General features: G+C 46.8%; 1 protein-coding gene across 5 annotated transcripts in view; it reads left to right on the forward strand.

Moving 5' to 3' along the window:
• Nucleotides 1-12,854, forward strand: part of LOC117396889 (histone-lysine N-methyltransferase EHMT1) — a 33,511-nt gene that overhangs the window by 17,995 nt on the left and 2,662 nt on the right. For all 5 annotated transcript variants that reach the window (XM_058986718.1, XM_058986719.1, XM_034927777.2 and 2 more), the window contains exons 3-26: nt 297-880; nt 1,552-1,723; nt 2,204-2,346; nt 2,734-2,973; nt 3,090-3,176; nt 3,267-3,384; nt 3,788-3,895; nt 4,734-4,879; nt 5,870-6,013; nt 6,218-6,453; nt 6,937-7,227; nt 7,633-7,715; nt 8,045-8,151; nt 8,553-8,675; nt 8,788-8,889; nt 9,249-9,353; nt 9,442-9,596; nt 9,916-10,080; nt 10,557-10,701; nt 11,052-11,129; nt 11,217-11,332; nt 11,789-11,875; nt 12,140-12,218; nt 12,591-12,766. In XM_058986718.1, the coding sequence (XP_058842701.1) occupies nt 297-880; nt 1,552-1,723; nt 2,204-2,346; nt 2,734-2,973; nt 3,090-3,176; nt 3,267-3,384; nt 3,788-3,895; nt 4,734-4,879; nt 5,870-6,013; nt 6,218-6,453; nt 6,937-7,227; nt 7,633-7,715; nt 8,045-8,151; nt 8,553-8,675; nt 8,788-8,889; nt 9,249-9,353; nt 9,442-9,596; nt 9,916-10,080; nt 10,557-10,701; nt 11,052-11,129; nt 11,217-11,332; nt 11,789-11,875; nt 12,140-12,218; nt 12,591-12,766 (3,790 nt within the window). The remainder of the gene's footprint in view (nt 1-296; nt 881-1,551; nt 1,724-2,203; nt 2,347-2,733; nt 2,974-3,089; nt 3,177-3,266; nt 3,385-3,787; nt 3,896-4,733; nt 4,880-5,869; nt 6,014-6,217; nt 6,454-6,936; nt 7,228-7,632; nt 7,716-8,044; nt 8,152-8,552; nt 8,676-8,787; nt 8,890-9,248; nt 9,354-9,441; nt 9,597-9,915; nt 10,081-10,556; nt 10,702-11,051; nt 11,130-11,216; nt 11,333-11,788; nt 11,876-12,139; nt 12,219-12,590; nt 12,767-12,854) is intronic.

A 12,854-nucleotide genomic window follows, 5' to 3' on the forward strand; every position in this document is an offset into this window, starting at 1 on the left:
AATACAGACAGCACTCTTTTTTTTTTTTTATGAAAGATGTTTTATTGCTAGATTAAACCAGGATTTCACAGTTTCACTGCCCTTGCCTCCAGCCAGACTCCTTCAGCATTTATCTACAGTATCCGTACTTACCAGGGGCACTCAAGGCTGAATCTCATCATCTCGCATCATCTCGCATCTTCGTCCATGTCCTTATGTTTTTTGAACACCCCAAAATGTTTTTCCTCCGGGAATGAAAGCAGCAAACCTCTTTTTCTGTAGCAGTAACCAACAGGTTTTTCTTTCCTTTTTTGCAGGATGTGATGAAACGACTTTGGGGAAACCGGCAGTAGACCCCTCTAAGATGCCTGCCGACGGAGAGCTGAACGGCTCCTGCGAGAAAGCCGAACCCGTCACGGCCAAGAGCCATCAGAGTCTACCCAAAATCTCTCAGGACAGCCGCGCTAGGCTGCCACCGCCGCAGGACTCCAATAACAAACTGACTCGTTTAAACGAAAACGGCCTTTCGGAGAAAAGCGGCGAGCCGGCTAGCAAGCAGAACCATCTGAAGGCTGGCGATCCGACGCAAGCCTCGGTTACCGGTAGCAACGGCTACGTCTTAAACAGGCAGCCCACGCAGGAACCGGCCCCACACAGGACTAGTGGTACGACCGTGGGGGCTTCTCTCATCGGCCACGCTGCCAAAACCCTTCCCGGGAGGAGCTTGAACGCTGTTAAGACTGATGGAGCTCGTGGACAGGGGCCGGCCTTGCTCCGAGAGGAAAAGGACAAGGCAGAGGGGATAACGAAACACGCCGCACAGGAAGCCAACCCCCCAGCAAAAATACACAGGGCTCGGAAGACCATGGCCAGGCCTCTAGTCAACCAGACCACTCTGAAGGTTAGCTTGCTTTCTGTTTTTTTCTGTTTGCAAAAATGCTTGGATGAGAACCTTTAGAGTCTACCCCCTTCTCCTATTGAATGTCTTTCATGTTGTTGCTGCGATTATGCTTTGTTCCTCTTCATTTTAAACGGTTGTATTTTGGATAACTCTGTAGCTGGTTACTGTCCCTGATCAGGCTAAGCTATCGGATGAGGCTAAGACAGGAACCTGACTTGCATTGTCCAGACTGGACCTGGATTGGGTTTACAAAGGTCCTGTTTAAAAGTGTTACTACCCTCTAATTAAAGAGCGCAGTATTCAAATAACACGCCGAGCGTCACTTAGAAAAGGGTTTCTCCTGTATGTCCCTGTACAAGTCAAATGGATTAATATCCCTCCTTTTTGAAACTGTGCACTCAATAGGTTTTTAATTAATAATTTAACTTCTGCTCCTTGGTGTTTGCAAGTAAAACGTGCTCTTTGTCTGCGCGGCTTGGTATGATCTTCAGAGCATCTTTTTGAGAATCTTTATTGTATCGCGTTCGGAATGTAAAATGTGCGCATCCTTTCTGTACGTTTTCCGATGGTGGCTATGGTCAACCAAGAGTGTGAAACGGTTGGCATTTCTTTTGGGGGGGGGGGTTTCATTTGATCTTACAAAATTTCCCATCAAAACTTCTCTCCTCAAGCTTCTAAACAGGGAACCAAAAGAACCGAATGATCCAAAAGAACAAACGGACTTGAAAGAAGAAAGCCGCAACGGGGTGGAGTCTGGCAAAGCACATCCACCACCGCCACCCCCCCAGCAACACCAGCTACCTCAGAACCAGAACGAGGCTACTGCCAGCAAGCCCCAGCCAGGTAACTGCAGCCCGTCTATAAACCGGGCGCTAGAGCTCCCCAGGGCACCCTCGTGCAAGCACTGCCCTTTGGAGCACCGGGTTAGGAAGGAAAGCCTGCTGGGGAGAGCTGGCCTCCTCATGCTTCAGTGAGCACTACTGGTCAGCTCCATCTTCCCAGGCTGAGGTCCAGCTTCTGTGAGAACAAAGGTCTCATGTCGATCTTCTGTCCTCTTGACCGGTGAATGGGTTGCATCAGTGAGGCCATGTCTGAAATGGGCATCCTTTTGAAAACAAACCAAAAAAAAAAAATAGACGGGGCATTCCAGAGACTCCAATGATTTTAGTGGAGGGTGGGATATGAATTGGATCCATAGTTACGTTCAAGATTCACCAATATATATGTAAAACAAAGCATGCCTGTGAATTGGGGTGGACGTTTTTATTGGAACCCGAAATGGGTTTGGTAACTGAAGCGGTTCTGTCCCTGCTCCCTGTCCAGCTGCAGCGGTGTCCCGCAGGAAGAGGAGGAAGATGGGGACGTACAGCCTCGTTCCCAAGAAGAAAGCCAAAGCCATGAGGCAGCGCACGGTGCTGGAGATGTTTAAAAACACCATGGCACATTCCCCAACTGCAGCAGCTCAGGTGAGACCTCTTCACAAAGTGTGCCCTGTCACAGAGCTGAAAGCTGGTTGGGTGAGCTTTTGTTCATACTCTGCAGGCTATGGTGACTCAGAACCTTTATTGGATTGGGTGTGATCCCTATTGTCAGCGTTGTCTCAGTTTTTCCTGAAAGGCAGGCAGTTTTTAATTTCACCCATACTCACTGTAGATTAGACATAATGACCCAACAGGGATGGAAATACAACTCCCTGATTAGCCACAGTGTATAGGTAACAAGCTCAGGTGTGTCTTACTAAACTCATAGCAAAACCATGAATGGATCAAACTTCTACGCATCGAGAGTCTTATTTCCACCCCTGACCCTTTTCACAACGGCTCGGGTTTATTCACGTGCATGTCCCCTTGCAGCAAGAGAGCACACACGTGAACGGGGAGAGCGTGGAAAACGAGTCTGAGGAGGAGGACTCTGATGATGATGAGGATGATGATGAGGACGAGGAAGGAGAGCAGGGAGGCGATCGGCCCGAGCAGGGAGGCGATCGGCCCGAGCAGGGAGGCGATCGGCCCGAGCAGACGGTCCCTGTCGGTGAGGAGAACCATGACCCCCAGGAGGGGAGCAGGAGGAACAGCATGGACGACACACCCAGGGTGAGAGCACTGTCAGACCTGGTTGTAACTGGGTGGCATTACCTGGCTAATGCAGGAGGGAAGTTTGTAGCCCTCTAGTGTGTCAGTCATGCTTGCTGTTGATTTTTTTTTTGCAGGTGGAAGAGGGAGAGGTGGAACATGCCTCCGAGGAATCTGCCGATGAAGAAGGCGGTGGCGAGGAAGAGGGGAATGAGTCGGATTTGGTAAAACTAAAACGGATAAACATTTATTGTGTTCCATTTTACATTCCTTCTGAAATGTTTTGTTTCTAACCCCTTTTATTTCATCCCCAGAGCTCCGAGTCCAGCATAAAGAAGAGGTTAAAAAAGAAAGGGAAGAACGATAATCCCTGGCTGAAGCCGTCCAGGAAAAGAAAACGCAAGATTAAAGTGAAAACCAACGGCTCCTCTGGTAAGTCAGGCGGCGCACAAAGAGAAGGCAACCATCTTTGTGCCGTTTTCAAAAACGGGAATTCCCATTCGGTGTCCAGCCTGGTCTACGCAAGGTCAAGCTTTGAACCTGGCCTATAGGACTCTCATGACATGAGAGCAGCATCACTGCTGTTTAATCAAAGTCCTGGGAACAGCTGCACTGGCTAGGGCTGTAGCGTGAACGGCACCACCCACAGGATAAGAAGGTACCTATCTGTTTGTGATGGGATGTGTACAAGGCCACAATACTTTCTCCTCCACTGAGATGCTGGGGGAGTGGGATTGGTGTCTCTTCTCCTTTCAGGATGGTGCATGTTGGTTTTGCATGATGCAAGCTGTCTGTGTGACCTGGTAACTTTTCTTAATCTTTTCTGAATGCATAGGGGCTGAAACTGAGGTTCAGCCTGACTGCAGTAGAGAATACACGGAGGTGCCCCTTGACTCTTTGGATCTGGAAGTTCAAGAGCAGCTTTTGTCTTCACAGCACAAAGGTAAGGGAAAAAAAAAGACCTCGCTTAATCCTGATTTGTTACTAAAGAGTGGTTAAGATTAAAACAAACAAAAAAAAAAAAACGTGCATTTATTATGGAGGTCAGCAAGAACATTCTTCATGGAGCAGCAAATTCTAAAGCCACCGATCAGACAGACCAGGACTTGTCTGTGTCCTGGTGGTGGTCAAAGGTATTGCACGTTTTTTTTTTTTTTTTAAGTACCATAATGTTTGCAGATGTTCTATCGAGGCATTTCTGCAGATTGCTGCCATCTGCTGGGAGAGACTGCGACTTAAAAGCTGCTGGTTTCCATTAGGGGAAGAAAATAATAGATAGGCAAACTGTGATACAATATCAAGCACAGAGGTAGGAATACAACTCCTATTGCATAGCAGTAGAGATCCATTCCTGGTTTTACCATGAATTTTTAATGACACACCTGAGCTGGTTACCTATACATCGTGGCTAATCAAGCTTGAAGTAAAACCTGGAATGGGTGACACTGCTGTGCCATAGGAGTCTTGTTTCTATCCCTGATGTGTGGTTGGGGTGGGACAGGAGCCCTGAGGTAACTACTTTGGCATAGTCCCCTTTGTGCTGTTTTCCTGGTACAACTGAAACCACTGGTCCAGATAACAGGGAGAGTGGAGGAGTCTGGTGTGTGTGTGTGTGTGTGCTTAGTGTATTATACAGAATCTTGGATGACAAACTGTGTCGGGTAATAAGATTTACTTCTCCCGTTTTGTGTATTTTGCTTTGGTCTAGAAACGGAGCAAAAACTGTAAGGCAATATCATTCTGTATTTGTGTATTTGTTAACTCTGATTTTTTTAATGAAGGGGCTTCCAATGACTCAGAAGCCATGGAGGCTGATGCCGTGCAGGAACTCCCTCTTTGCAGCTGCCGAATGGAAACTCCTAGAAACAGAGAGATCCTCATCCTGGCCAACAAGAAGTGCATGGCTACAGAGAGCAGCGATGGGGAGGTTAGTGCATGGCTACAGAGACCAGCGATGGGGAGGTTAGTGCATGGCTACAGAGAGCAGAGATGGGGAGGTTAGTGCATGGCTACAGAGAGCAGCGATGGGGAGGTTAGTGCATGGCTACAGAGAGCTGTGATGGGGAGGTTAGTGCATGGCTACAGAGAGCAGCGATGGGGAGGTTAGTGCATGGCTACAGAGACCAGCGATGGGGAGGTTAGTGCATGGCTACAGAGAGCAGCGATGGGGAGGGTAGTGCATGGCTACAGAGAGCAGAGATGGGGAGGTTAGTGCATGGCTACAGAGAGCAGAGATGGGGAGGTTAGTGCATGGCTACAGAGAGCTGTGATGGGGAGGTTAGTGCATGGCTACAGAGAGCAGCGATGGGGAGGTTAGTGCATGGCTACAGAGACCAGCGATGGGGAGGTTAGTGCATGGCTACAGAGACCAGCGATGGGGAGGGTAGTGCATGGCTACAGAGAGCAGAGATGGGGAGGTTAGTGCATGGCTACAGAGAGCAGAGATGGGGAGGTTAGTGCATGGCTACAGAGAGCAGCGATGGGGAGGGTAGTGCATGGCTACAGAGAGCAGAGATGGGGAGGTTAGTGCATGGCTACAGAGAGCAGAGATGGGGAGGTTAGTGCATGGCTACAGAGAGCAGCGATGGGGAGGTTAGTGCATGGCTACAGAGAGCTGTGATGGGGAGGTTAGTGCATGGCTACAGAGAGCAGTGATGGGGAGGTTAGTGCATGGCTACAGAGACCAGCGATGGGGAGGTTAGTGCATGGCTACAGAGACCAGCGATGGGGAGGTTAGTGCATGGCTACAGAGCGTGCATGGCTACAGACCGTACTGTAAATCGATCTGGGTTTTTTATTTTGAGGAATAAAAAGTATTGGAATGGAGACACCTTCTCCCAAGAGAACATGGTCCTGGTTTGAGGGCTGAATATGCTTTCTTCAAGTGTGGAACGTTTTTCCTTCCTTCCTTCCACAGCTGAGTCTGTGCTCGAGAGGGGTGATGAAACAGGAGATGATGCGCCCGTCCAATAACGTGCAGCAGCTGGTGCTGTGTGAGGAGCACAGGGGCAGGATGGTGAAGCACCAGTGCTGCCCGGGCTGTGGGTTCTTCTGTACAGCTGTAAGTGTTTCAACACTGCGTGCATGATTGTGCCACCTGTACCACCTGTACGTTCCTATCTATGTATCTGTCATGTGTTTTGGTTTTGTTTTTTCTAAAATTTCTAAAAATGTTATTTAAAAATTCCTGGCCAACGGGGATATATTAAGTGTGTGTGTGTGTGTGTGTGTGTGTGTGTGTGTGTATATCTCGTTTTTTTTGTAGGGTACGTTCATGGAATGCCAGCCAGACAGTCGCATCTCCCACCGCTTCCACAAGGCCTGTGCCTCGGTGCTGAACGGGTTGAGTTTTTGCCCTCACTGTGGGGAGGAGACCCTGAAGGCGAAGGAGGTGACGATAGCAACAGCAGACACGACCTCTACCTCAGTGGTGCCCCTCGTCCCGGGACAGGAGGTGGAGGAAGAGGCGAGGACTCCGGCTGCAGACACTACCACACGAAGGCAGGCGAAACCCTTTTGATTCATTTCATAAAGAGCCTTCGTATTCATATTGCCCTTCTCGTCCGGGAATAAGGCTGAATGTTATGTACAGCTATGGCCAAATGTTGTGCATCGCCCTATAGATTTTGCTTCATAAAGTCAAATGAAACCTGCTGAGTAATGTTACGTTAACATAATGAATTACATACCACTTTGTAATTTTCTAGATAATGAAAAATTTAAAAACTTGACATTTTGAAATCTAACATGAAATACTGTACTACTATTCTGTATTCCAGTAGACTATCATTTTGTAGTTTCCTTGACTTTACGTTATATTTAAATAAAATACCTAAATTACGTTTCATATAGGTTTTAATTTTTGTTTTTTATTTTCTCAATCATAAAATTCTAGGTGATTACAAAACGTTTGGCCATCGCTGTACAGTAATTACCCAAGTACTTCTCATTTTTGCATATTTTTTTTTTTTATTCTGTTTCCAGCAATCACCGCATGAAGCTACAGAGCGAGAGCAAGGTGGAGAGTTCTGTGTGGAAAACATGTTTGTCGGAGGGCTCCGAGTCACCAGGATGTTCCAGCAGCTCCAGGGCTGGGGCTGAGGGCTCCGAATCACCAGGACGCTCCAGCAGCTCCAGGGCTGGGGCTGAGGGCTCCGAATCACCAGGACGCTCCAGCAGCTCCAGGGCTGGGGCTGTGACAGCGGCGTCGAGTCTGCAGCAGGGAGTCGCCAAAGAGACCCTGGAGAGCATCCTCATTGCCTTGGACGCAGAGAAGTGAGCGGCTTCCTTTTCTTACACAGCTTCATGAGCGTTAAGAAGCTGCAAGGCCTCCTACTGTAGTCTGGTCTGGTTTGGTTTGCAATGGACCCAGTATTGGGATGAATGCCATTGTTCCTTAGTCCCACCCCAGCAGTAAAGAAAGCAACAAAAACTTGTGCTGCATCTTCTTCAGGGCTGTCCTGGGGGAAAAATACAGAACGTATGCAGGCTTGTTCGAATGGTAATTGTGTGTGAATGATAAAAGGCACAGATACTTTCACATATTGTTTATTCATTGTCATTTTCATTAGGGGGTATACATTTTTTTTTTTTTTTTTTTTTTAATTTTATTTTGCTTTCATCTTCAGTAGTTCTTTAACATTTTTTTTTCATATTTGATCAATTTTATTTTAATTACAGGCCCAAGAAACTCCGATTCCACCCCAAGCAGCTCTACATCTCAGCCAAGCAAGGAGAGCTCCAGAAAGTCTTGCTGATGCTGGGTATGAGTTTGCTGTGTGAAGGTCCCTGCTTGGGTTCTGCAGAGGACCTGCGTTCTGCATCCTGCGCTGTCCTATCACAGCGTTGTTATACTTTATCAGCTGAGGTTTGGTCAGATGCAAGTTCAAAATTGAGAGACATGGGCTGATTTAAAGGCCAGTCAGCTCAAACACTGATTAACAGTATTTCTTGTTATCTTTTCTTAACTAGAGCATATTTTTGTATTTTAAATATTGTAACAATCGCTGCTTGCCCTTCTTGCAGTTTGTTAGGAGCGGATGCGTCTGCACTGAAAAGCTAACTTTGTGTGTGTTTTGTTTTCACGCTCCAGTGGAAGGAATTGATCCTAACTTTAAACTGGACAGTCAGAGCAAACGCACCCCGCTTCACGTAGCGGCAGAGGCCGGGCACAGGGAAGTCTGCCACATGCTCGTACAGGTATGTGAAACACTGCCTGCAATGAGGCAGGAGAGAGAGGATTGTCTGCAACAATGCAACGCATCCATTTGCTGTTCTGAGTAGAGTTGTCTTTCTGTATCTATCTGTGTGAAGAGATACAGTTGCTGTTGTGCTGTTCTCTTGTCCTGTTCTGATTTTATAAAGTAATTCAAAGGAGTGTCTCGAGTTGCAGCTCGGTGTGATGCAGTGACACCTGTTCATTTTTTTTTTTTTGTTGTTGAAAAAATAATTCATCCCTGTCGCATTCAAGTTCTGAGCACATACCAGGCTGTTGCTGATTCTAAATTCCATTTTCCGATTCTAAATTCCATCCTGTTTCCAGTACTTGAGCGCCTGTAAGTGGGCTGATCCAATGGGCGCATGTCCCTGTCTCTCTGTAGGCCGGTGCTAATCTGGACATGTGTGACGAGGACCAGCGGACGCCGCTGATGGATGCTGCAGAGAATGACCACCTGGACACTGTGAAATACCTGCTCAAGGCTGGAGCCATAGTAAACCACAAGGTATCTGCCTGGGGCCCTTTTACAGTGGACCTAGCCCGAGGACCTACAGTCACATCTCTCTCTCTATCTCTCTCTCTCAATGTAAATGTGTGAATTGCTTTTTTGATTTCAGGATGTGGAAGGTTCAACATGTTTCCATCTGGCTGCCAAAAAAGGGCATTACGAAATCGTTCAGCACCTGCTGTCCACGGGGCTGATAGATATTAACTGTCAGGTAATGGAACTCTGTCTGTGTGTGTGTCTGTCTCTCGCGAGAATGCATCTCCATGCTGTTACGTGCATCCTTTTAGCTTTGTTGTATAGATTCATTTTCTCAGGTGCTACTGCTTTTTTAGTTTAATTTAAAGGTTTCACTATTTTACAGTTTGGAATACATAAATGCAGTGCCCAGTCGTGTAGTTTGCCTTTTAAGTTGTGTGTGTGTGATGTTCCATCCCTGAGGCACATCATTATGAACATGCAATCACCTAGCATAGCTGGAGAAGCTGGCACGCCACTGTTTCTTGTCATGCCACAGCCCCTATATCTAAAGAGAACGACTCTGCACACTCTGTGATTTGTGCTTGGTTTCAGGATGACGGAGGATGGACGCCTATGATCTGGGCTACAGAATACAAGCATGTGGATCAGGTGAGGCTGCTTCTGTCTGGAGGAGCTGACATCAACATTAGAGACAAGGTAAGCATGCCTGCGATTTTACTGGGAGTCTGGCTCAACTGGATTTGTGTGTTCTGTACTCTACTCTTTTTTTTTCTTTTTCAAACAGGAGGAGAATATTTGCTTGCACTGGGCAGCTTTTTCGGGCTGCGTTGACATAGCGGAGATCTTGCTAAATGCGAAGTGTGATCTTCTCGCAGTGAATATCCACGGAGATTCTCCGCTGCACATTGCAGCCAGAGAGAACCGGCACGAATGTGTGGTGTGAGTACACTGGGTGAACGGCAGGCCCTGACCTTCACAGGCACTGGAGACGAGCGGGGCCATGCTTTCAAAGCAATTTCTCTCGTCTTTAATTCAACTCGTTAATTAAACAGAGGAAGCACCTTGAAAATATGGCCCTGTCTCTATTCGCCACTTTGCACAGAGAAATACAATGCCTACGATAACGGTTGACCATGCTCCAAAAATGGTCCTCATGACTGGTGAACAAAGCCGTGCCACCCAAGCTGAAAGCACATTCCATCAGAATGTGGGTACCCATGTGGAGCAGTAATGGGTTACCTGCTGTGCGTTCTTGCAGGCTGTTCCTGTCCCACGGCGCTGATGTTAACTTGCAGAACAAGGAAGGGGAGACGCCCGTGGAGTGCTGCAGCCTCGGCTCCCAGGTGTGGACTGCTCTGCAGGCCAATAGGAAGCTGAAGGACGCAGCCGCTAACAGAAGCAGCCAGGAGAGAGTTGTAAACAGGCAGGTTTGATTACTTGATCTACACAGACACAGCATGCAGTTATACAGTACAATGATTTAAGCTGAAGCCAGGAGCTCTCTGATTCGTTTCTGTGTACTATATTTATATGGATAGGAACAACTCTATATAGTAGTTTTGGTTCTAGTTTTGCAAAAATTTAAGTTCTACATTTCCTACAAATCCTCTCCAGCGCTCCCAATGAGTTCATAAGTTGTTTTTTTTTATTTTGTAACGTTAACATAAATAAATAAAATCATTTTCTCATTTTCAAAAAAATAAAAAAGAATGGAGGACTCTCTTTGAAAATATGACCTGATTTGTGATTCGAATTCATGACTGAAAGTTGCTTTTGAACCTGTTTTGAAAGACGTTCATATACAAGATGCTGTTGCAGCAGAGGCTGCAGTGTTGAGGTTTGTGCGTGCACAGCGCAGCGCAGCACAGTACTCAGTCTGTCTCTTCTGGGGCTTCACAGAGACATCGCCCGGGGGTACGAACGGGTCCCCATCCCCTGTGTGAACGGAGTGGACAGCGAGCCCTGTCCCAACAACTACAAATACGTTCCAGACAACTGCGTGACGTCCCCCATGAACATCGACCGCAACATCACGCATCTGCAGGCAAGGACGTCTCCTCGCCAGCCTACTGTTTGAAAAATACATCTCCAGGGTTTGCGAGAGAGAGAAAAAAATGAAATAGTTTTATTATTAATTAATCTGTTCTTGACTGTGGTAGGCTTTTTCTTTCTTTCTTTCATTAAAAACTCCTTAAACTTTATTTCATTCATTTAAAATGGACTTCAAGAAAAACACAAATCACTTGGTCTATAATTACTTGCTGTTTTTACATGATTTTACTGCAGATTGAGGACTGTTCCCAAAGCACATTTCACGAACTCGTTCTACCTTGGTGCTGTTCTGAATGTTGCAGTAACCTGTCCAATGTACCCTTTTCTCTCTTGCCCTTTCAGTACTGCGTGTGTAAAGAAGATTGCTCTTCTGCCAGCTGCATGTGCGGTCAGATGAGCTTGCGCTGTTGGTATGACAAGGTGAGTCAGTGTTATTTAAATCCAGGAACCAGGCCAGACCTCCTGCAATAACAGTGCACCGCTCACGGTCTCTCCCATCGCTCCTAGGAGGGTCGCTTGCTGCCTGAGTTCTGCAAGAACGAACCGCCGCTGATATTTGAGTGTAACCATGCCTGCTCCTGCTGGAGGAACTGCAAGAACAGAGTGGTGCAGAACGGCCTCCGGTAACCAGCTGCCATTTCTCACTGCTCCACGGGTTTAAAAACCCTCCATCATTATTATTATTATTATTATTATTATTATTATTATTTGTGTGTGTATGTGTTTTAAAAATGTAATCTTTGGCTGGGAATGTGGGACTTGGTCGTTGATTTTGCTGCAGTGCACCAAGGCCTTTAGGGCACAGCAGGAGCTACTGCCATGGAAGACTCACTGTGGGTAGAGCTCAGAGTTTGGCTGGATTTTAATCCAATTCAAAATGTGGTGCTCTGTTGTTTTTTTTTTTTTTTTTTTTTTTGGTATTTTACTGGGGACCTGGGACTACAGTAAACTCACTCCCTGCAATGCAAGCTGCTCCCTTTCTTCAGAGCTCGCTCATATGCAAGATGTTCTGTTTTATCATATCAACACAGACCTGCGTCCCTGTTTTTTTGCTGATTTTCTTTCTTTCTCTTTTTCAGCATCCGGCTGCAGCTTTTCCGAACGAAAAAGAGTGGCTGGGGTGTGCGGGCCTTGCAGGACATTCCGGACGGTACCTTTGTGTGCGAGTGAGTGCTCTTTCTTTTACTTCACTGCCATCGTTCAGAGCATGTCGTTTGGTTCGAACTGCTGTGCCGTCTGGTTTAATAGGTTTAGAGCATTTTTAGAGCATTTGTCTGTGAGCCTGGTGTGTCCCAAGCTTTGTAAGCAGAATCAATGCTTTGAATGTGCAGGTAGTGAGACTCTGGTATAGGCTCATTGTCTTGTATTTTGGTCAGGTTTGCGATTCTTTGAGCTTCAGTCATTCTGACGTATCTTCCTTGTTTTTCCAGGTATGTTGGAGAAATCATATCGGATTCAGAGGCTGACGTGCGGGAAGATGATTCCTACCTTTTCGACCTGGATAACAAGGTACCGTTCCTGCTTTTTGAGGAGACATTTGGTTTATTCTACAGATGTGGGGCACGGTTCCGAACCCCAGCTGCCTTGTTTCCACTGTGTTGACAATTAATCTAGGCTTGTGTCCTGACACATCTTTTAAACAATGTATGCCTGTGCTCGCCATTCTTCAAGTGTCTGGCCTGTTTTCCTAAGACTCTCTCTTGGATGCACACGACTCGCACAAGAACACAGGCTTCATATATTCCACATGTTGGGTTCTTCTTGGCGGCCCTTGGTTGTTTTAGCTGATGTGTCACTCGCTGACTTGCACTGTTCTATCAGCGTTAATCAAATTTTGCTTTAAGAAATAAGCGTTCTCTCTGGTGCCTTTCCGCCTCCCAGGTTGGACGCGTGTACTGCATTGATGCCAGTTTCTACGGCAACATCAGTCGGTTTATAAACCACACGTGCGAGCCCAACATCTTCCCTGTGAGAGTCTTCACATCCCACCAGGACCTGCGATTTCCCAGGATCGCCTTCTTCAGCAGCAGGCACATCAACGCTGGAGAGGAGCTGGGGTAAAGGGGCCTCTGTGTGTTAAAGTGGCTGTACTATCTGAATAATAACAGCATTGCACCCCCCGTGTGTTTTATATATACATTATTA

This window comes from Acipenser ruthenus, chromosome 15, assembly GCF_902713425.1.
Source record: "Acipenser ruthenus chromosome 15, fAciRut3.2 maternal haplotype, whole genome shotgun sequence".
NCBI lineage: Eukaryota > Metazoa > Chordata > Actinopteri > Acipenseriformes > Acipenseridae > Acipenser > Acipenser ruthenus.